This window comes from Colias croceus, chromosome 19 (assembly GCF_905220415.1).
Source record: "Colias croceus chromosome 19, ilColCroc2.1".
Taxonomy (NCBI): Eukaryota; Metazoa; Arthropoda; class Insecta; order Lepidoptera; family Pieridae; genus Colias; species Colias croceus.
The window spans coordinates 2,539,279-2,563,947 of record NC_059555.1 but is presented as its reverse complement, the minus strand read 5'-3'; the positions used below and the strand labels follow the sequence as shown (position 1 = coordinate 2,563,947).

At 33.8% G+C, this 24,669-nt stretch overlaps 1 protein-coding gene across 4 annotated transcripts in view; it reads left to right on the top strand.

Annotated features, from left to right (window-relative positions):
- The window catches only part of LOC123700202 (myotubularin-related protein 4), a 94,517-nt gene that overhangs the window by 44,311 nt on the left and 25,537 nt on the right, over window positions 1-24,669 (top strand). Inside the window, exons 1-2 of one of the 4 annotated variants that reach the window (XM_045647350.1) lie at window positions 4,825-5,001; window positions 16,179-16,547. The exons of 1 other annotated variant lie outside the window; for it this stretch is intronic. In XM_045647350.1, the coding sequence (XP_045503306.1) occupies window positions 16,401-16,547 (147 nt within the window). In that variant the 5' untranslated portion in view covers window positions 4,825-5,001; window positions 16,179-16,400. Of the gene's footprint in view, window positions 1-4,824; window positions 5,007-16,162; window positions 16,548-24,669 lie in introns of those variants that run through there. 2 more of the 4 variants (XM_045647349.1, XM_045647351.1) reach the window with 2 other exon arrangements.

Below are 24,669 nucleotides of genomic sequence, written 5' to 3'. Positions count from 1 at the left end.
GAGCCTGAAACGGTACAAGATATTCAAAACACGAGCAAGTTTTTTCGTGAATAAAAACCATATTTTATCATTTAATAGTAATACGGGTTTCGTTAAAATAAAATTGCAAAATAATTATTGTTACGATTTGTTAGTCGATACCGGTGCATCAATTTCAGTCATAAAGTATAAACATGTTCGTAATCAAAACATTCATATCCATAAAGAGAATATCTTAGTCAGCGGTATAGGCGGTAAAATAAGATCGATTGGATATGCTTACTTAAATTTATTTCTAGGAAATCAAACACTACAACATAAGTTCTATGTTTTTAAACACTTACCATGTAAGGCAGATGGCATTCTCGGACAAGACTTTTTAAGCAAGTACAAATCTGTTTTAAATTATGGTAATCGAAGTTTAATTTTGTGGAATAATAATGTTAATATTCATTTACCTTTAATAATAATTGATAAAACATCCATAACTATACCATCTAGATCGGAGTCTATTCATTTCATTGATACGTGTGAAACGGAGGAATGTGTTATAAATGCAACAGAATTGCAACAAGGTATATTTATAGCTAGTTGTTTAGTAAAACCCTTAAACGGAAAAATACCTATTCGTATATTAAACACAACCGATTCGGATATAGAACTAAAAGAAATATATCCCACCCTTCATAAAGCTAGTGAATACGAATTATGCGATTTTAAGCAATTACCGAATAATGCCCATCGCGTAAAAACTTTATTTTCATTATTAAATCTAAATTATTTAAATACAGAAGAACGAGATACTATTGAATCGATTTGCGCAAAGTATTCAGATATTTTCCACCTTCCTGGCGATACATTGAATACGACGAATATTTACGAGCATAAAATTACTTTAAAACCTAATGTTGATCCGATTTATACAAAACCGTATAGGCTACCGCATGCACAGAAAAATGAGCTTAAACAACAAGTTAATGAGTTACTTAGGCAAGGTATTATCGAACCTTGTACTAGTGAGTGGTCTAGTCCGGTATTACTCGTACCTAAGAAATTAGACTCCAGCGGAGAAAAGAAATGGCGTTTAGTCATTGACTATAGAAAACTTAATAACTGCATTCAAGACGATAAATTTCCTCTTCCAAACATTACAGAAATTTTAGATTCACTCAGTGGATGTGTTTATTTTACGCATCTAGACTTAAACCAAGGATTTTTTAACGTGAAGCTCGAAAATAATAGTAGAAAATATACAGCATTTTGTGCAGGAGAGCAGTATCAAATGACTAGAATGCCTATGGGACTAAAAACTAGCCCCAGCTCTTTTTCACGTATGATGACCATGGCTATGGCAGGTTTATCATATGAAAAATGTTTGGTTTACTTAGATGATTTAATTATTATGGGTAGAAATTTAATTGATCACAATAAAAACCTTTTGCTTGTTTTTGAAAGGCTACGCAATGCTAATTTAAAATTAAATCCTGTCAAATGCAATTTTCTAAAAAAAGAAATCCTTTACTTAGGACATGTAGTGTCGAAGGATGGTGTATTACCTGACCCAGAAAAAATTAAAACTATTCAAAATTATCCTGTTCCTAACAATGCTGACGAAGTAAAGCGTTTCCTAGCTTTCGCCGGCTACTATAGAAAATTCATAGACAAATTCGCAGAAAAGGCATATTATTTGAACTTATTGTGTAAAAAAAATGCAACCTTTATTTGGGATAGTCAATGTCAAGAGTCATTTGAAATTCTCAAAAATAGTATGATATCACCTCCCGTACTACAATACCCAAATTTTTCGAATGAAAACGAATTTATTTTGCAGACTGATGCCTCTGGCTATGCCCTAGGCGCTGTTTTATGCAATAAAGATAAACGGCCAATAGCTTATGCTAGTAGAAATCTCAATAAAGCGGAGAAGAACTACCCCACCATAGAAAAGGAACTCTTGGCTGTGGTGTGGGCTATAAAATATTTTAGGCCATACTTATACGGTCGTAAATTTAAAATACTCACAGATCATAAGCCTCTTGTTTACTTATTTAATTTAAAAGATCCATCGAGTAGACTTTTTAAATTTAGATTGCTTTTAGAAGAGTATGATTATGTTGTCGAGTATGTGAAAGGCAAAGATAATGCAGCTGCAGACGCATTATCTAGGATTCAAGTTTCTTCGAAAGAATTGAAGGAGATGAATGAATGTTTATATGTTATGACGCGTGCACAGAGAAAAAGACTAAATGACACTTCTTGCGACCATGATATGATTTCTTCAGACGATTGGCCTGATCAACCAAAAGTCGTAGAAACTCATATTAGGCCGAAAGATGCAGTTGAGATGAGATTTACGGAAAAAAAGATTATTGACCGATTTAGGAAAAATAATGAAATTACGTGTGAAAGTAAAAGATTAATTTACGTGTCTAAGAAAAAGACCATTTACATAAATCCAGTTTCTCGAACACAAGTCTCGCGAGCCGAATTTGTGAGGGAAATTAGTGATTTTGCAGAGAAAATTAATATAAGCGAAATATATTTAATAAAAAATGAAAATAATAAGATATTTGTCGATAAACTTGCAAGTGAAATTAAAAACATAACTAACTATGTAGGTCCTAGGTTATGTATAATAAAAGATGTCGAAACAATCGATAATGTAGATGACAGAAAAGTAATACTCAACGATTTTCATCTTTTACCTACGAGTGGCCACGCAGGCATAAGAAGAATGTTGAACAATATTAAGCGTTACTATTTCTGGCCTAGTATGGCATCTGATGTTAAACAATTTGTGTTAAAGTGTCCGCAATGTCAGAAACAAAAGTACACTGTTCAGGTGAAAGAGCCAATGGCCATCACCTCGAGTGCTCATTCGGCATTCGAAAAAATTTTTTTGGACTTAGTTGGACCATTAGACAAGGACAGTAATGGTTATATTTATATTCTAACCATACAGTGTGAACTGACAAAATATGTTTGTGCCTATCCATTATTTACTAAAACTTCAACAGAAGTCGCGCGAAGTCTTGTAAACAACTTCATATTGCAACATGGAGTACCTAGAGAAATAGCTACCGATAGAGGTGCAGAATTCATGTCTGATACAGTCAAACAGGTATGTGAATTACTTAATATTAAAAAATTGAACTCTACAGCATATCATCACGAGAGTATAGGAGCATTGGAAAACTCTCACAAACATCTAGGAGCATTTCTGAGAATTCAATCAGAAGGTAAGTATGAAACATGGAGTACATGGCTTCCGTTTTGGTGTTTTTCATATAATACGTCGGTACACAGTTCGACAAAATTTACACCATTTGAATTGGTTTACGGCAAGAAATGTAATTTACCCAACAATTTACTAAAACATGTCGATCCTCTCTATAACTACGATAGTTATCCTCATGAGTTAAAATACAGACTACAATCAGCTCACGCTGAAGCTCGAAAAAATCTTATAGCGACTAAATTACAAAGAAAAATTAATTATGATAATCATATTAATCCAATTTTATACAAAACTGGTGATTTAATTCTTGTTAAAAATGAAGTAGGTAATAAGTTATCAAACCTTTATTCTGGTCCCTACAAGGTTATCAAAGATTTGTCACCAAATGTAAAAGTCGAAATAAATGGTAAAACTGATATTATTCATAAAAACAGAACCAAATTGTATCATGTTTAGCTTAAGAAATATTACATCATACAAAATACATAATATTATTTTGTCACTGACTGTACTTATAATTAAAGATCAATTTATTATTATCTTAGCTTGTTTAATGTAATATCGTATTCATGCATTATGTAAACAATAGTCTTAAGTGTCTAAGATTACTTTGTATGTTATTCATGTTATATTTTTATGAACTATGATTAATGTTATTACTAAATAAAGTTTTGTATTAACTTTATATTTTAACTTTTTTTTCATAAAATGAAATCTTGTATCAATTTCATTTTATTTTATTTTTAAGGGCGAGATGTGAGGAGTATATAATGTAAGATTTTTTAATTAATAAATCAGTTTGTATCTGGATCTCGATGGTATCATTTCTCTCCCAACACACGAACCTTATACTAAGTAGTAGTGTAATAAATTTATTTTACTAGGTACTAGTTCATAAAATTGGTTGTACTTTGAATGCTTCGTGACATTTGCATTGTGGTCATAAAGTTCTCTGTCGCCATAGCGATTAGAAATGGTTTACTTCGCTACACCCATGGCTGTAATGTTATTACACGATACAAAACATCGAACTATTTTATTATCCCAACATGTGAATTTAACCTAGAAGTTAATAGCTTTTCTAAGTAAGAATTATTCATAGAATGTGGCTTGACAAATGTAGAAAGTCCTTAATTAGCACGGCGACTTCATATAAATTGCTCATTTATTGAAATATTTTTAAATGGAAAGCAAAACACCGGTAACTATGTATTTAACAAACTCGGATAACATCCGCATACTTGGCGAGTGAATGGAATATTTGCTTTGGACTTATTCTCTATATACGACAATGCAAAGAAGCCGGACAAAAACACGAAATTGTTTTAAACGGCTTACATCCTCTTACTTATTGTATCCCGCGGAAAACGATTCGTTACTCGATACATGCAATAAAGTTGAATAGCGCCTTTTTGCAGTTCCTCAGCAGCGGCTAGCCGCTAGGTGTGCACTGTGCAAGTACGCACGCGCCCGCTTACGTTGCACAATTTACGAGTCAACCTCTAGACCGTGGATGCGAAGCGTTCAGACGCCGGCGGCTCCCCTCGCGAGTGTCCCCTCGCCCCGTCCCGCGCGCCTCCGCCGCACGACTTCCAGTTGCCCCGCAGCTGCCGCGCGCGATCGTCGCATATCCCATGCGACACCGCAACCCTCCTAATATAATATGGATATACCCCAAATACGCTCTCTCGTCAACATTCAGTTTACATATCTGTGGTTTTGTGAAGTCTCCGACAAATATAAATGGATTATATTGTTAAGTGACGCCAAATAAGTTAACATTCGTAAGGTCCGCAATGGAATTTTATACTATGGCGAATGCTGCGCGCCGACGTGTTCGACACATGGTTACTAATAATACGGTGCTGGCGGAAATAATGCTTTAAATTACAGTATCACATGTTACAGTTGTACTAAAGAATGTTGTTTCGTGTTTCTATGTGGTAATCGATCAGAATTTATCACTATTGAGCCGAATATGTCGGCCCACGGCATGGTGTACTCGTGGCGTCTACAGTACATTATGGCGCGTTTACTCAATAAAACAAATTTATTCGATCAAATATTATATTTTTACACATTTGATATACATTTAATTCAATAAAAATTTGTGTAATACACACCTTTAAAATATTTACATCATTATACTCGCTGGATTAATTATAATACGCGCGCCGTTAAATATTCTGATAACATTCCTGAATAATTATACCGTTTTGCAAGATCTCAAAATATTCGATTGTTATTACTTTATACTGTGATTACGTACGAGGTCACTACTCACTAGAGTACAAAACATTGGCTCATCATTTGGACGTAAATTAGTGAATGAATCTGTGAATTTTTTGTGGCCGGTCTTAAAATTAACGATTATTTTGTACCTAGCAGTAGTAATTATACATTCCAAAGTTTATTACTTTCAGTTGGAATTTCGTTTCATTCACTTTTTAGATAAGGTGACAAGTTGCTATACACGTGCATATTAGCAAAAGAACTTGACTTGAGTATGAAAGTGTCGCGCCCGCGGTGCAACGTGGCTGACTTCGGCTATAGTACTATAGGGCTTGTAGGCGTGGCCTTACACATTCTCGTTTCTGGCTTCCTGGTACTTATTGGTACCGGCGAATGGTGAAATCTATGTTACCAACAATTGCAACGATTTAACACAATGCAACCGCTTTCAATATTTGCATGACTACGTAAAGTCAAACAAACATATCGAATATAAACATTCAGAAAGATGTTTCAAAATACAATCATAACATGACATGTTTTATTAAACAACATTTGGATAACGTAAATAATTGTATGCTACCTACTACTAATTAAGTATGCGGTAAAAGAACGATTTCTTAATGACATAAACTCGATAAGAAAAATCTATCTCATCATCAAAATTATTAACATAATTATAATATTGTAATAGGTCTTGCAATTGTAATTAAAATACATAGCAACGTACAGCGTGGCAAAACACCTAACTACATACATAATATGCTATGCATCAATACAGTCTAGACTCTAGATGTTCACATTGGCAGGACATCATATCGTATTTGTTAGAGGTTATGCAACTGGCGCCACGTGGCTAAAAGAACCTTCTGCGCATGTCTGGTTAACAGATCTATTGCGGATTTTCGGCATTCCACCGGTCTTATAACAACTTGTATTAAACTCTGCATGTACAATAGAAGTTATGAAAAAACGTTTTCCACTAACGTTTTGCACAGCCAATTCTTTAGTAGTACTTTTACAATATTTGAGACACAACTCTCTATACTATTTTTATTCAATGAACTATGTTTTTCAAACACCCATTAAATATTCATACAGGACACTAACACACATACAGGAGTCTGATTGTAAAGTTGTAGACTCAATTAAAATACAATATACTGTAGTATTTGGTCAAGCCACGTGGCTGCAAAACCTAATGCGCAGGTTCGAAAGTTACAGCTGAGTTCCTAGAAAATCGTTACCGATTCCCTGTATGGTCACGTGGTATAGTCCACGAAAAATTAAACCTAACTACTAACTTGAAACTTTCAAAAATAAACCAAATTAAGAGCGTCCAGCGAAAATTAATTGCATAAATGTAAACATTACTATCATTATCTCGTGTTGATAAGATAACAGTTTTAACACGTAACTTGTATTTACGAAGCCAGTGTTCCAGTTCAGTGATAAACAAACACACACTTTTGAGTGGCCTGTAGGGAACTGGGTCACCATACAGCCAAATATTTTTATCGCGCAACCATATCACCTCGGTCATTTGCCATGATAAAGTTCATTGCATATCGGACCACAATATTATTTGGTTTCTATCCATTGATATATACTTGGTCTATTATTTGAACAATTTTCTGACTTATGTAGAATATGCAGACCTGCAAGCAATTAACAAAATTACTGGTGTACTTTATCCAAAAACACTTCGTGATAACTGATTACTTCCGAGATCAACTTTCACTTGGACAAGGTTTTCAATAGAGCATTATTGTAGTATTGCAATAATAACTACGTGATAAAGAGCGGAAATAAAAATAAGAATTGTTATATCCATACATAGCTCGTACAATCTAATCTACATAAGTCTTATGCTTTGATTCAGGAAATATCTCAAATACCTATAACTTGTGTACATATCCGTTATATTAAATGTCGTGGTGTTATTTATACTATTCACATTATAACCGCAATAGGCTACTGCAATCACTTGTTTTTGGTCTTTAAATATCATGCGTGCAGTTGGACAAATGTGACCTCGATTGATAATATCTAGATGACCTTGTTATCAGAGAATGTGACCGTTCCAAATGTTTTTAAAGACATTTGTTTTATTCGCTTTATGAACATCTATGTGTGAAATTAGCCTACAATATACTTTGATACATTTTTGAACCAATACTATATTTGTACTATACCTATGTGTCGAGACAATCATGTGATTAGCGATCTAAAACTATCAAACCAATTTATTTATAACGTTGTAGGAGTGTTGTCGTTTTCTTTTGTAATTGTATTGGTCACTGTCTTGAATGTCGTTTCCTCTGTTTTATCTTTCATCGCGGAAGTGTTTAACACCGGCACTATCCCTTCGTTCAATCTTGACTTTTAAGGGACGTACTAAAAAGTATTAGAAAATGTCCGATGCGCATACAAATGCATTTAATGTACTTAATACTTCTGTGATGTGGACGAACAATAGTACTTTGAATGGAATGCACTATTTTTCATTTTCTTTAACGGGTATAATGCGGTACGGTATATTTGCTGGATGACCAATAAAACGCCCAAAAAATAAAAATGCATAATCATCCTTTAATGCTTTGTCCTCTCAACATCTCCAGACTTCGTGCCCGACACAAGTTTTCATCGTACATTAATGGCCGAGTTGTTATTTATAGTTCTTTGTGGTGTTGCATATGTTACCTACAAATTATTATTTACAACTTTGTACGCCGGTGAAGGTCATGGTCGGAACGCGACGCTTGTACGATGCACGATGCAACGCTCGTACTTGTTTTGTGCGCAACGCATCGTGGTGTCTCCCCATTGGCCAGTTACACCGTGCTTGCTATCTTTAAGCCGCTATTAATATATGCTACAGCTTCATGGGTTTTGCAATGTGCATCCATTTAAAAGACAGACGATTTATAATTTTCATAGGATATTAAAAAATAATTTTGTGTTGCTTCTTGTTCCCCACCTTTGAAACAACCAAGATTTTTAGAATGTTAGAATATACTTTTCAAGTTACCTATTTAGTCTCACAAAGTCCGACCATAATTATATAATGTGGCATATATATATTATGATGCTTATATTAAAAACTTGTTTATTTACCTATGTTGTCATCGTTTGCCTAAGTTGACCTTTGCAGACATTTAACGTTATACCTCTACGTAAATCAGTTTGGTAAATACAATAACAAAGGACACAAGAAGTGAATTTCATTGGCAAGGTCGTTCCATATTCATTTGACTGGGAAAACGACCTTGCTCTACTAATCTCATAAACTTGATTGCTCTTAAACATGGTTCTGTTTTATCCAACATAGTGAAAACATGTTTGACAATTTGATTTATTCAATGAAACTAAACACAGATGTCAAAGGTTTCAATTGAATACAAAAATGTTGAAACCGCGTGCTGCACTTGGCCTTTGTTTTGCTATCTATACACATTATGATATCGTGAATGTTATTTTCGTATTTAATACTTGCAGAAGGTTGTGATTAGAATATTTCGGAACGAAATGCACGTATTTACGTGATGTTCTTCGTGATGATATCACGAAGCCTTGGGACTGGAGGTGAATTAAATCTCAGGGAAGTAATAAAAATGTTTTGCGAACTCTTTATGACCTAGATATTCTAAAATGATTAGGTTTGTCCTCATACATTGTCATCGCCATATTTATTTGTTGAAGATTTAAATGAAATTGAATATTTATCAGTCTGTCTCGCTTTGATTATATACCTCATTTTAAATTGACGAATGAGACATCAAATACGTGTACAAATGTAACACTATATTCCAGTTGCAATTTTAGACTCTTGTATTAGGTGTCGGTCTATTTGAAACGCGACGTCAAACTAAAATGCAGTCACGGCAGATTCTCGTGTTTCAGAAATACAAACCGCGCCAGGAGTAACGGCAAAAATGTCGAATTGGAACTGCGAAAAAATCCACTATTGCAAAAGTGCTAAGCTCTAATATCCCTCGCTCGTATTGTGGTTCAGTGGAATGTCGGTTAGATGCGTAACCTGAGAATGGTGAATGAGAGGCAACTGAATAATGCTTGCGGTCCAGCTATTGGAGACGTGGTTTTATATGTTACTATTGATCTTATTGTTGGCTGAATCCTGAATAAACAGGACGTGTTGACGAATTAATTAGTTTATATTGTGTACAACTGTATCTTCAGTATTGTTGTGTTCAAGATCCTTGTATTCCTCACTGTGAGTAATTGCTTAATGTTTTTGTTCTTAGCGCTTCATAATATAAAAGGGTATATTTACGTGATTGTATTTTTTCAAGACCTTGATTTTTACAATCAATTTGTCTAGTCGTGCATTATCATACGAAGCATTTATGCCTTCTTTATGTCCATTTTTTTCAAGCGCAGCATCTTAATTATCCGTTCTATTATCTTGAAAATTGAGATAATCATCATAACAAATTAAACATCCCAACGGTGCAAAACTGAAATTTTCTAATTGTTTTCCACTTGGAAAATTTTATCCGTCGATGTATGAGGGCGATAGGCGCCGCTGACCGCATTCCGACGCCGGCACGCAGTAAAATTGGAGCGGGCATCCGCCAAGTGTCTGCGGGATTCGTACTCTTTACATCCTTTAATAATGGTTATTTAAAATATATTTTTGCCATTTTGTCTCATCCATTCGTACCATCTGAGGTTGTTTCCTAATTCTTCAATGGGGTATAAATGTTGGGAGTTTTGAATTAACATAATTTTTTTATTGATTTTTGGAACGAGAATTTTGAAATGAAAATGTTATAAGCGGGAACTTATAAAATTATCTAGGTAGGTACATGCTATATTAAAAATAAGGTATCGACCATAACCTTTATTACGGATGGATGGATATCCGAAAATTTTAACGTCTCCCTAGTCTTGAAACCATCAAAATTACGTAAAACCAGTTTTTGAGTATTTACATTCGGTCAAAAGAAGGTAATTAAGATTTTTCGTGGCCGTGACAATGTGTATGATTTACAGAACCATTTATCTAATTAATTAATTGAAATTAAGTAAAAACTATTGTAAGCTTGATATATTGCGCATGTTTATAGTCATTAATTGCATGTTGAAGACATACAAATATTAGCAATTAGCACTTCTTGACTAGTTAGAAAAATGCATGACGTCGAGTATAATTTTTTATAGTGTCAAACTTTGATGTAAAGAAAATTACGTGATTGTAGCTATGGATGGTTAGATACGATTTTTTTCTAAGATTCGCATAGGTTCTTATAGATGCTTTTTGCATAGATATTGTATATATGTATGTACTTTCATAAACATTTAAAAAAGCAGTTAAATTTATATCTATCGCATTTTAACTTTATAATCAAATTTTTATAGGTGAAGTATACTAATGAACCTAAAAAATAAAAATAATCATTTACATCCGTCAGATGTTTACGTTTATCAACGCAATAGTAAATGAAACTACGCGGAATCAAAGTTCATCCACTTATAATGTAAATTCAATTATTTCGTCCAACTCGAGGTTACCTGAACGTGCCTGAACGCAGCGCGTTGATCGAATATCTGTTTATTAATGCCCGGTTCCTATATTCAACGGATCGTCATAGTATCAAAGCTACTATCCGTTTTTCTAGAACTAACTACGAGTCGTTATTACCGTTCCACAATTTTATTTCTTGACGTGCTATCGACGGACATCCGTTGGTCATAAAAATACCGAGCCCTCTTCACTCACAGATGTGCGTTTCGTTATAAGCCAAATTGAAATTAAAATAACACAAAATTCAGGACAAAATAAGTTAAATATACAGCCGAATTATAAACTTTAAGAATAAAGTTTCTTATTAATAAAGAACTAATACTAAAGAACTATATATTTGTAGACATCTGCGTGATAATTTTCCTTCTAAACAACCTAATGCGTTACACAGAAAGCAAAAACGGAACGTTTTTCTCGCGCACGCGTGCATTGCTATTTGCTTGTCAGTTGTCAAATTATTGTCATTCATTGTTGATTGATGATTCATTGTCAAGTTTTATAATTAAAGAATAACAATACAACGACCACTGTTTATATATTTATTAAAAATGGATATTACGCCGGTATGTACGCCTTTATATTTCTTCTTTAAAATCGTCTGCCGCTTACTTTTTGCTTCGGACACTTTTAAAGTCAAACATATATTTCTGTTACAGAAATCGAAGAAGGCTATGAGTAAAGACGAGATTGCTCAATTATTATAACCAGTAAGGAGACTAATGCTTCTACGAATAAATTAAAGGATGAATGTTGGACTTCGTTGACCAACACATTTAATGCAAAAATTGGTCAAATACCTACTAGGAAAACTTTTTATTTTCAGCCAAAAAATTCAAACATAATAAGGATGATGGACAAATATTATGAAGTAATAATTGAAATACTGAACACACAATAATTGAAATACTGAACACACAATAACTAATTAATTTTTGTATATTATTAAGCAATATATCTAGACATACGGTAGAAAAAGAATTTGTTAGGTAGTGCTAAATGTAAATCTTATGTAAAAAATGTATTTAGTTCAGAGAGCCTATTACAGCGTTAAGGAATATAATATAGAAGATGATAATCGATGGAGGGTTGTCGTGTAAGAATCACAGGACAGTTCTTTGGCATATATTATGTAGTTACATATTACTATGTAAAATTAAACTGTAATAAAGAAATAAAACTTTTATTCCATTTTATTATGTACTTTTATTTATTTTTTATTATTTACAATACAATGTTTAAAAAATTGATTTCTACATTGCAAACATAGACATACATATAAATATACTAGTGGTCCGCCCCGGCTTCGCCCTTGAAATACTGAACACACAATAACTAATTAATTTTTGTATATTATTAAGCAATATATCTAGACACACGGTAGAAAAAGAATTTGTTAGTGCTAAATGTAAATCTTATGTAAAAAATGTATTTAGTTCAGAGAGCCTATTACAGCGTTAAGGAATATAATATAGAAGATGATAATCGATGGAGGGTTGTCGCGTAAGAATCACAGGACAGTTCTTTGGCATATATTATGTAGTTACATATTACTATGTAAAATTAAACATAGTTATAAAGAAATAAAACTTTTATTCCATTTTATTATGTACTTTTATTTATTTTTTATTATTTACAATACAATGTTTAAAAAATTGATTTCTACATTGCAAACATAGACATATATATATACTAGTGGTCCGCCCCGGCTTCGCCCTTGGTACATGTTTATGTTTTCTTTCCATAATAACCATCCTCGTACTTCAAGGAACATTATAAAAAAATAATTATCGAAATCGGTCCACCCGTTCACGCGTGATGCCGTGACCAAGGGAAATAGGTCTGCCACTGATATCGATATTGTGCCTAAAGCATAGAACCTCAGCGTCAACAGTAATTGATGTTATGGAGATACCCCATGATTCCTGAAATGACAACATAAATTAGGTATGTAATAAGGTTAGACGTGTTTGGTATAATATTAATGCCTCCATTAAACTAACCTGGCTCCTTTTATTCGTACGTCTGGATAAATTTCAAGAAGTAATTGTTCAACAGATTCTTTATCAAGTCGAAATCTCAATTGAAATTCGTGAGAATCCAGGGTCACAAAAAAATCCACTCCTCCTCTATAATATATACTCTTTCACGCCCACTATCTTCTTCCGAAATTCGATATAATATTAAACACTTCTCTATCACTATCTGAACTCCACATTTCGATATTGAAGCGGAAACAATGAAATAGTAAGAATTTAACCGCCCGAAATCGACGGGTAAACAAAATGCTATACGAATAGTAACTTTGACAGCATAATGACGTTAAAAATATTTATAGGAACGCGATAAACTGTCTTCTCCATACAATATGCTTACCGTTCGTTAATAGTAACCCTCCCATCCGTCAGTAGGAAGCCGTCGGTAAGTTGCTTGACGAGACGTTTTTTATAGGAACGATTTTCGCTTACGCTTGGTTAATTATACTACTATTCGTAACTAAAACGGATCGTTTTTCAAATATAGGAACCGGGCATAAAACATTATATGGTAATAACCATTGTTTCGTTAACCTATATAACGATAGCTTGATATTTAGATACAGACTACAGAGGTATCCTTATGTCAATTGAATTGTCATAAATATGGATGGTTACATAGTCAATAGTTAAGGGCCTTTTCATGTGATCTTTCACTGTATTATCTGTTCTGATTTTGGAAAGGCATTGTTTCAAAATAATATGAAGTGTATATGTATATTATGAAGAATCAGAGGTAGTCTTAAAAGAAGAATATATAGAAAGTAGATTTCCGCCCGCGGCTTCGGCCGCGTTTGCAAAGGAAAACCCGCATAGTTCCCGTTCCCGTGGGATTTCCGGGATAAAAACTATCCTATGTGTTAATCCGAGTTACCCTCTATATGTGTGCTAAATTTCATTGTAATCGGTTCAGTAGTTTTTACGTGAAAGAGTAATATTAGTAGGATAAATGAATTGATTTCATACAAGCAAAAGTACAGAGAAACAAAGATTTCATGCTGTATGCGCATGCGCAACCTTATCCCTTAGGAGGATTTCTAAATATTAAACTAACACAACAAAAACAAGTTTTCCTTAGTTCACCTTCGAATAGTTTAATGTCCCTACTTAGATAATTTCTTATAAGAATAATATTTACAGTAAGTATGTATTAAGTAGGTTTAATGGTATAAAATAAATTATGCAAGTCCGTTGCACTTATGATAATTTTATTGCTCATATACATTTAAAAGAGCAATTAGCTGCAAGTAGTACTTTTATAATGAAGGCTTAATGGACCGGCCAGGACACATAAAAACAAAATATCGAGGTAAATGAAATCGAACGCTATAAACCATTTGAAAAGTTTTTCTATAGGAAATGTTTAATAAATCTAATAAGTATCAAGGCAGTAATTACAAATACCTCGACTCAACACCAGTAGCAGTGTAATCCAAGTAGCGCGATCCTATTTCTCCGAGTCGACTGGTTTCCGCACATTTATTTATTCCCATCAAGTGACATTTTTGACTCTAACACCTTCAAATTACGGACCAATTTGTAACTGACGCACGAAACTAACCTATACCAATACAATCAGAGGACACGCTTGATAGCACGTTACATAAGGATGAGGAAGGTCGAAAAGGTTACCTATTATATGATTAAGAGAACGTATTTCTTGATGTGATGATGATAGACAATCATAAAGGTTAAGCAGACATACACGTAGAATCAGATTGACATACTTGAAGGATTAATAAGGAATTAGACGATCAAGGAATAGGTACAAATGTTAGCAATGAATTAAATATGGAAACGACGGCTTTTGTCGCGGGAATAACGAGGTCGTGATCAAATTGAATATTTAAAGGGTTATAATTCACCATTTTAAACTTTGTTAACCGACTTCAAAAAAAGGAGGAGGTTATCAATTCGGCCGGTATGTTTTTTTTATGTATGTACACCGATTACTCCGAGGTTTCTGAACCGATTTACGTGATTCTATTTTTGTTCGATGCGGGATGGTGTCGAATTGGTCCCATAAAAATTTTATTCGGATAGGCCCAGTAGTTTCTACTTTATGAGCATTTTTGTCTGTATTTGTAAATGTTGCAAGTGCAAGTTTGAAGTCGGTTGTTTTTAACGCAGTTATCGCTTGTTTTCTACAAACGTTTCAATTTATCTGAAGTTCTTATAATTTTGCGTAACATTTTTACTTCACATTTCTGGGAAACTTAGGATAGGTTAGGAAGATAAAATATTGACTAAAATGAAAGTTAAGCAATTAAGCTGGATAGATCTTGGGGTTCTTTTTAATAACAATAATGTTTTTTTTAAGTGTAACTTACGGACTTATCAAGAATGAAGAGATGAATCTCATTCTTTCCCGTTTTGCAACTAAATTACGCATGCCCTGGTCATTGACCGATGTTGAAGGAACAAGTGTATTAGAGATAACGTAGGTATTGTATACAATAGACGGATAAACAATATACAATGCACATTATGATTGCATGTCGAAAGGGCGATCGACATGCAGCGCTCGCGTGTGAGTCGGGACTTACGTAAGGCTCTGGGAGAAACGTGGATGTAGGATATAACTAGCATTTACAGCATTGTTATAATGCATTGTATACAGAACTACATGTTCGTATGATAAGATTGCTTTGAGTCTTATAGTGAGGTTATTAGTTAAGGAAATAAATGGTGATGGCAAAAATGCAATCTATGTTTCTTTATGCAAATAGTGACTGATGTTCATGACGCTATACTGCTCAACAGATGTCTCAATGAAGAAACATTAACAATAGACCATAAATCTCAACTATTTTGCAATATTTTATCGTTTACGTTTAGTTGGAAAATGGAATGTGAAAATCCTGAAGTGCATTGTAATTCGTATAATAATATTCTATAGAAAAATCAACAAGTGAATCCTGTTTTTATCAGAATACCGACCATTTCATTTGCTTTTGTTTATAATAAAATACCTTGAATATTCATTAAAAATTATAAATTATTAAACAGGTTTGAATACATAATTGATTCTTATGAAAAACATTAAGTGAAATCCTCGCAAGCCAGCATCGTATTATAAGCGCCGAACGTTTAAAATATCTATTGTATTTATGACAACCATGGAATAAATAGTTTTTTCCTCAAACAGATAAGTGATGGAATTTGAGCGACAACGTAGTGATAAAAAAACACTGTGGATGTGAACTCTATTGTGATCATATTATACACGCGTAGATTATATTATTTATTACATATTAACGTTTTATATTTATTGTAAAGATGCATCGTTATAGAACTTTAAGATCGTTCGACGTGCTTCCTCTATCGATAGCTAGTGTTTAGTGCGAAGTGTGACTGTTACTATTAGAGCATGCTGATCAATACTTTCCTGGACACGGAAGATTTCGTGCACCTGTACTACCCTGAGGATGAGCCGCCCGCAGCGCAGGGCTGCGGCGCGGGCGCGAGAATGGCGTCCAAGTACCCGCCACGACCGCCTTCGCCGGAGTACAAAGAGGTACTGACGTCTGACGTGAACCTTCGAATTTTCAACTATTCTCTATTACTATTTCTCTATTGTGTTCGATTATGTGGGTAGATGGAGTTTTGACAATTGACGTAGATTAATATTTAAATTAAGTTTTATTTTGATTTGAAAATGGAAATTATTATGTACCTAATCACGGTGAAAAGCGAATACATTTTAAATTACAAAATTAATGTATGTGTTTAAATTTAAATATATACATTACCTATTCATTTATTTAAATTGAACTCGAAAAAAGTAATTTTTATTTCCAAGGTTAATTCCCGAAAGTGTCTGATAATTGTTATTTTTTACATGCTTTTGAAATGATATCGTATTCACATTTACCTTGGAGTGTGGCCCAAACATGATATATGACATGACCCCACTATGTCGTGAAGTTACGTCCTTGTCCTCACTAGAGAACCTTCATCTTCTCCTAAATACAATCAGTATAGTAATTGATTTTCATTTTGTTTACGTCTAATACTTCTAGATAAAGTTAAGTTTCGTTAAAAAAGGTATTCATGAACTGCAGTTTGTTTTGGTAAGAGAAATGTCGTGGGTACTTTTTCAAGGATTTTTGGACAATATGATGATTATTTTCTTCCGCTCTGAAGTCTATTGTTTCATAACTGAAAGTCTTTTTATTTATATTGTATTGTTTTTCTAATCTTCGCAATAAAACGTAATAGAGAAAAGAAAATCAAGAGAAAGAAAACTCATCAAGACTTGTAGACCTGCGTAATGCAACTGCTGAATGAATATCTTTAAGAGGTTTTTCAACATTTTTTATGTTAGATGAAAATGACTTATACCTATATCTAAAATAGTCGTACGATTTTTAATTCTCTTTTTCAAGCCGCTTTAAGGAATTTAATAGGCTATTTTCTAGCATGATTCACTGAATCAGTATGTACTTAGTGAGTGATTATGCACGTGTATAAAGTACAAGCTAATTTTAAATACCCAGTGCTAGAATTAATCTCTGGTACATCTTATAGCAGTACTTATTCCAGTGGAGGAAATTGACGGCGCTAGATGACCCCTCTAGCGCTATCCCTTTCCCACGTTTGAAATAGTGGAACTCATGGTAATTCTTAACTAACTTTACCTAGTCTACCAAGAGCATTGCGAATATAATTTTACGCAATTAATTGTAAATTACAAACGACCTCGATTTAGCCGGGTTTCGTGATCGCGGAATGTTCGTTAAATCGAAAGCTATTGTAGTAGCTATTGTAAAAACGATATACTATTGTAATAACGATGTAAAACGAGGTGCTTGTAAGTATCAATGAGCCCGCATGGAGGTGGCATTTCATTGTGACTTGTATGTATGAATTTAGGTTATTCCAATGTTATGTCAGAGGTATTAACTTATTTATAGCCTATGAATGGTTTATTTCTTTTGGTATAGGGTGAGGTTTCATAAAGATTGTATCGTATTTATTCATCCATAATGTGTTCTATACGTTTCTTATTTATTGGTATTTATCTTTTTTTATTAAATTACCTCGCTTTGGAAGATTACTTACCTACGTATACCTACTTGTTTGCAAGATTTGGAACTTTGCTAATAAAGATAACGCAACAGGTCCCAGGTATAGAAATTAAATAAATTTAAATTAGGTATAACTATTTCAAGTTTAATCTTTTAACAAAATAAACAAATGATATACAATTAATTGACTCTAGCGCTCTCAAGTTTTGCAAATTTGCTTTGTTTTAATAAGGTATTGATTTATGTATTATTAATGATTAAAAGGAGACAAAATCCTTTTTGATTAAATAAACAATTACTGATACGGGGAATTAATGTAATCCAATACAAATGATCATGCATAACAATTATGTGAATTTTATGAAACAATTATGTTATCATAAATATGCGTAATAATTTAACATAATTTTACATGGATTCTTTTCATTTTGCTTCTTCTTGAAATCGGTACACCTTGTTGAATTTTAAACAATAATAAAGTAGAGTATTTCATAAACTTAATACATAATATATGAAAATATTTATGTATTTTTAATTGTAAAACAGTTAAAATTGTATTATGTATATACTTACTAAGTCCTCACTAAAATAAAACATTAAAAAACTCATCTGACCTTCCAGTATTGATTGATGTATTCTCAGAGGAAATCTTATAAATTCATTAAACTAATTGAACTGTAAAACGTTTAGATTACTGAACAAAGAACGGATAACGTTAATAAAGATGCGCGAATCTGGTGCAAACTGCAAACCCTTCAAAGGGCAATATTTTGCTTTATTGAGAATGACATACTTTGTCTCAGTTTCGAGATTACATTAACAGGGACGTTAATACCACTTAGTGCGTCCTGTCGATTCATCGACTTCTTCAATTACAAAGATTTGTAAGGATTTGGAAGCAAGCTTGTACCCCAAGAATTTTCAAAATGCACAAATATATCTAGAAGTTCGAGAAAAGTACGTGATTTAAAAAAATACAATGATACTTACGTCTATAGATATTTTTCTTCCCTGAGATTCCGCTCAGAGAGCCAAAAAGTAAAAACTATTTGCCCACATCATGATTATATTATGAAGATATCCTGATGACGCTAAACAACACGGAAGCTTCATATATCTAATATCCCACTACAATTATTCACGCTAAAAAGAAACCCCCGTTGGCTTAAAGAACAAAAGACAATTAATTTCCTCGCCATAATCTTGCAAGTAATTTTATGGGTCAATGACGCGCGCAAGGTGACGACGGAGAAGCTAACTTTCCCTATCTTTTGTCTTATTCACCAACAATATTGTCAACATTGTACGCGATTTATGACTATGAACAATTGACCAACATCAAGTATTATTATATAACGTGTCAGAAGTGAAATATAATTGATAGTGCTATTAATAGCTCGTCGAAACGTGTAGTTGCGTCGTACTGTAGTAATAAATTGTTTCAATACATGGAAATTGTTGCCATCACCTCGTGTCGGCATGATCAAAGTTTAATGAGCGAGAAAAGCGCACGATGTAGCTAATAGTAAAGGTCAGAGGAAATAATTTTATACTCGATGGAATGCGCTGTTATTTCTCGTAGAACTTACTTCCTTTTTAATGTTATCAGTGATTTAACAGGATGTAGAATGGCTGTTATAAACCAAACTGCAGACTAAGCGTTCACCAGTTAATTTGCCGATTAACCTTTATCGTGGTTTAATATGGCGGGTACAATAAGTACCGCTGCACCACTGACTCATTACTCGGGCATGTCTATGCTTTATTGAATGGCTATGGCTCCCTGCTACCCATTGTTGTGGTCAAGACCAGACTGGGCTTACGTTCCAATCCATTCTATAGCGAGCATTGACGGCAAATTGCTTCTAATGACAAGATTACTGCGAAGCTAATTTCATCAGCAGTTAATTCTGTTCCATGTTGCGTATGAAGTCTGTATAAATTTTCTTATTAGATACGTGATATTTAAACTTAATTAATCACGTAGTGGTTGATTGACACTCGACGAAAATACCTCTACTATAATATGGACAAGATTTAATTTATAAGCAAAACATTGCACAGCTTTACATAAAATCGAAAGTGCCTTGAGATCGTGTATTTGTATCACATTTAAATGTTTTATGAAGAAAGCAAACTCATCATGTTCATATCTCGATATTGCCTCAGGAGATCTTCAATGGTCGGCATTAGAGCTGTAAATGTTTTCCAATTGCAATTACTGTCTCACCTTTTACGATATCGGCATGATAGACCGCCATCGAACATCTGGCGCCTGTATTTACTATCATTATATCATACGTGAGCTAAAAATGGCCTTCAATCAACTCCGTTTGTAGAAACCCCGTGACTCAACGTCGACTGAATAGAATAAGCGTTGCGCCAGATGCTTGGCACGCCATCGATGTATCTGCCACTAGATTTGGAATTACAATGCGACGAGATAGAGTTGAAATTTGTTTATTCTATAGTTATCGAGAACAAGGCTCATTAACATCCGTGGTGTATTGTTCGAGTGGTGCGTCTAATTGTCTTGAGGATCCTTTTGGTGCCTTGACATGGCGCTGTACTTGGAGGGTTTTATGAATGAACTAAATGGAGGGAACTATGTGGAGGTTGGCGGCAAAAAATGGCGAAGGTTCGTTATTTTATGTGAGGTCATGAGGCTAAGTTAGATTCGGTTTTGAATTATTGCATTTTAGAAAACTTATTTTTAATTATTATTTAATAGGAGGTTTGGCTACTGAATACATTTTTATTTTTTATCCTCAGTTCTTCAATTAAATACAAACGATAAAAACAATATTAAAGTTTACTTACTAAAATGCAATATAAATATTTATATTATATTCATTTGATACTCTTATATCAACTGCTTGAATTATAAATATTTACATAACATATAGGTAGGTACCTATATCGAGTCAAAAATGCGATAGCAATATCGAGTAGGTATGTTTATTTTTAAACAGAATTTCAGAGATAAAAAATATTGAGACATTTTTCGTAATTACTAGATGTATCTTCAAATAGTCTTATCTTACTTTATATAAAAACGTATTACCTAGTTAAAATAAAATCATTTCTAATAAATTTTTCACAAATATTAATTACTAGCTGTTCCCCGGTTTCACCCGCATTGCTCCGCTCCTGTTAGCCTTCCTCAATAAATGGGCTATCTAACACCGAAAGAATTTTTAAAACCGGACCAGCAGTTCCCGAGATTAGCGCGTTCATCAAACAAAGTCTTCAGCTTTATAATATTAGTATAGATTATCAGGATTCAGATTCAGGTCGATCTTTATTTTTCGAAGTCCTAGACAATTATCTCAAGACTTAGGTTATAAATTATAATGTGTATTTTGTATCTACCTGAGCTCAATCGTACCTGCACACTACATCCGTAACACAAATCTAAAACATTGATTTGTTAATTTTTCCTGTAATAAGAAACCGATGTCTATACAATGTTATTCACTCTGGTTAAACTTCTTTTAGAGCATTGAGAAGTTAAGTTTTTACACAAATTTTGTACTTTTCGTATTTCCTCAAAATAATCACACTCCGTACTTCCCAGTAAACAAAAAAATATAGCCGGGCTCTGAATTTTAATATAAATAAATTTTATCTCGACCAGGCCAGACAACCTTAGCCTAAAAAAACTTTTGATCACGGATATTTCATATTATGCCATCTTTGTTTGTGACCTCAATTCACTTTCATCACAATTCAAAAGCCCGCTGTCAGGTGAATTTAAATTCTTTAGACTGTTAGGGTCACTTTGTAATTTTTCGTTTACAGACCCGTTATCGTCAAAAACGTTGCTGTATAAATGTTCCTGTATAATTAACATTAACGTTCACATAATATTATGTCTCATTTTAATGACAAGGTTATATAGAAGATTTTAATCAGAATTCATTAGCATTGCTGTCTTATAAAAGCTACTTCAACGTGCATAGTTTTTCGAAATCATCATCTCTCGTTAGGCTATCTCGGTCAAGCGTTTACCAATCAATAAAAATATACTTAAAAAGCCACCCATTCAACCCATGAACAATTTCCAACCGGGCCGTGAATGGGTCGCGTGTCGCAATATCCCACGGACCTTTGTCTATTCAAAGCGGAGTACCAGGCCCGGCTGGCATAACGCATTGAGCGGTGACGTTTCGCCATTGAGGGCTCGCCTCCGTGGCGTTTCCGCGATTGGCCAACCGGCGGCCGACACGTTGCGAACGTCCTTGCGAGTACATCACCTATCGCAGGCCCCCCACTCGCATGTGACGTCACGGCTACGAAACTAAATGGAACCATGTGATTGTGCGGCTGATCAAAGATTGAGATTGTCTATGGGACTTGCAAGATCCAAAGCTTCATCTCTATAGTTTTGTTAGCATAGGAGCACATGCGAGATGAAAGAAGATTGCTATTTTTACTCAACAGATGTTATCTAGGCGTGTGAAATGTACTTAAAATAAATGCGGAAGAGTTATCTCACAGACTTTTTTACTGGGTGAAGTTCAAACAAAAACATGCAAAAAATGTTTCAAAAACGCTATGCAAAAAATATTTGAAAACGCGCTAGTTTTTATGATATTTATTTTCATTCTTATAGATAACTATCAACGACTATTGCAGTACCCTATGTTTATGGCCACCGCAATTATACATAAAAATTGTCGGTTTATATTATTATTTTAAATACATAGGTAATATCTAAAGAGTCTATGAGTTATCGTATATTATGTAGAAATAGATCACACCTTTTCAGATAATATGACAAGGGCCTTTAGACAAACGTACGTAACGCCGTGGAATAGAAACTGCTAACGCTAATTATTGACATAAGCTCATGACATTTTGGTAATGGTTCGGTCACACTACCAACGACTACGACGACCACGACCAAAATTCCAATCTTGCCGAAATTTGTTCAAAATCAATATTTTAATCTCCCGTCATTCTAGTACTCGGAAATAAAAAATTTCGAGGTCAATTAATAAATAAATAGGGTTTTTTTGCGATTTTCGCTGAGACGATAAGTTTATCATACAATCACCTGAACCAAAATTGTAGATCATGTAATTATCTATTATGTTAAATACATGTTCTAAAATGTTAAATACATTTTTTTCTAGGAGCCACCGTTTCTATGAAAAATCTGTTTGTTTATCCATTGATCTCAAAAATAATGTTTCCAAACACCAATACGACAGGAAATTCTTAAATGTCATTTTAATTGTGTTTTGCACAATTTTATTTAATTGCGACTGGTTGAAAATTTTGTTCGTGGTCGTCATTGGCCTTAGGCAAAACATCGTACGCTTATGTCAATTTCTATCGATAGCGTATTCTATTCCTTGGCGTTTTGACATTCTTTTCGGCGCTAAGGGAACATACAGAATTCAAAATTTGGCAAGAAACAAGTGCCTAGTGCCTACTGAGTGCTGGCTGGCTGGTTCTAAATTGCTATAATAGACTCATTATGTATTCTTTGATGAAAAGTGAATGCCGATTGTAGTTAACAGGGAAGTGAATTTATAAGTGTTTTCCAGTACTTCTGTTACATAATTAAAACGATTGCCCTGTATTGTATTACCTTTCGATTAAATAACTGTTTGGAAAAGCTGAATAATCAAATGCCCAAAACCATATTTGTACTTAAGTACATATAGAGATTGTTTGAGAAAACTAGTAGAGCAATTTTAAATTATAAAAAGATTGTTTGTGTCGTTGAACCAAACGTTGCAAAAACTTCGTTTAAGACACAGATAAAACGATACCGTATCTTTAGACCACCTTGAGATTTGGCCGTAGGCAATTTCTGTCCCCTCCAAGCGGATATTGATGAATATTATCACTTAGATCTATTGAACCAATCTCCACTCTAATTTAAACTTTATCACTGTAACTGTGAATACAAATTTGAACCGTAACTTGTTCGCTTTGTCGTCTAGAATATTCGATGCGCCTGAGGTTTTTTATGGGTACCAAATAGTTAGGGTTAACGAACTTAGTGGAAACTCAACTACACGACTGAATATATAAACACTCGGGGCGGTTAGAGACGATACAAACAGAATATGTCGAGTAATTGAGTCGGTTTAACTTTAGTTGCCCACCCGCACGGTTCCGACGATGGCTTAAATGACTAATGTTTGGATACTTTGTGCTCTGTTTTAGTGTTGATGATCTAATAATATATTTATGGTGTGTTTACAAAGGAACTATTGATCCAACGTTTCGATGGAGTCGTAAAGTCGTGGGACGGTTTTATTGTGAACTCTCTGTGAGTCTTTGTAATGTTGGTAGTGGAAAATTTGTTGATTTTATTGTGTTATTCATTATTATTGGTAATCATCCATATATCCTATAGCCTTCCTCGATGAATAGGCTATCTAAACCGAAAGAATTTTTCAAATCGGATCAATAGTTCCTGAGATTAGCGCGTTCAAACAAACTCTTCAGCTTTATAATATTATAAGTAACTATAGATAATATATTAATATCACTTGACATCAGTTTTTAACATGTGTGAACTGTGACCTTACTTTATGAATGCTTACTTAATGAAAAAAAATTCATAAAAACTAGTTTATTATTTTCTGA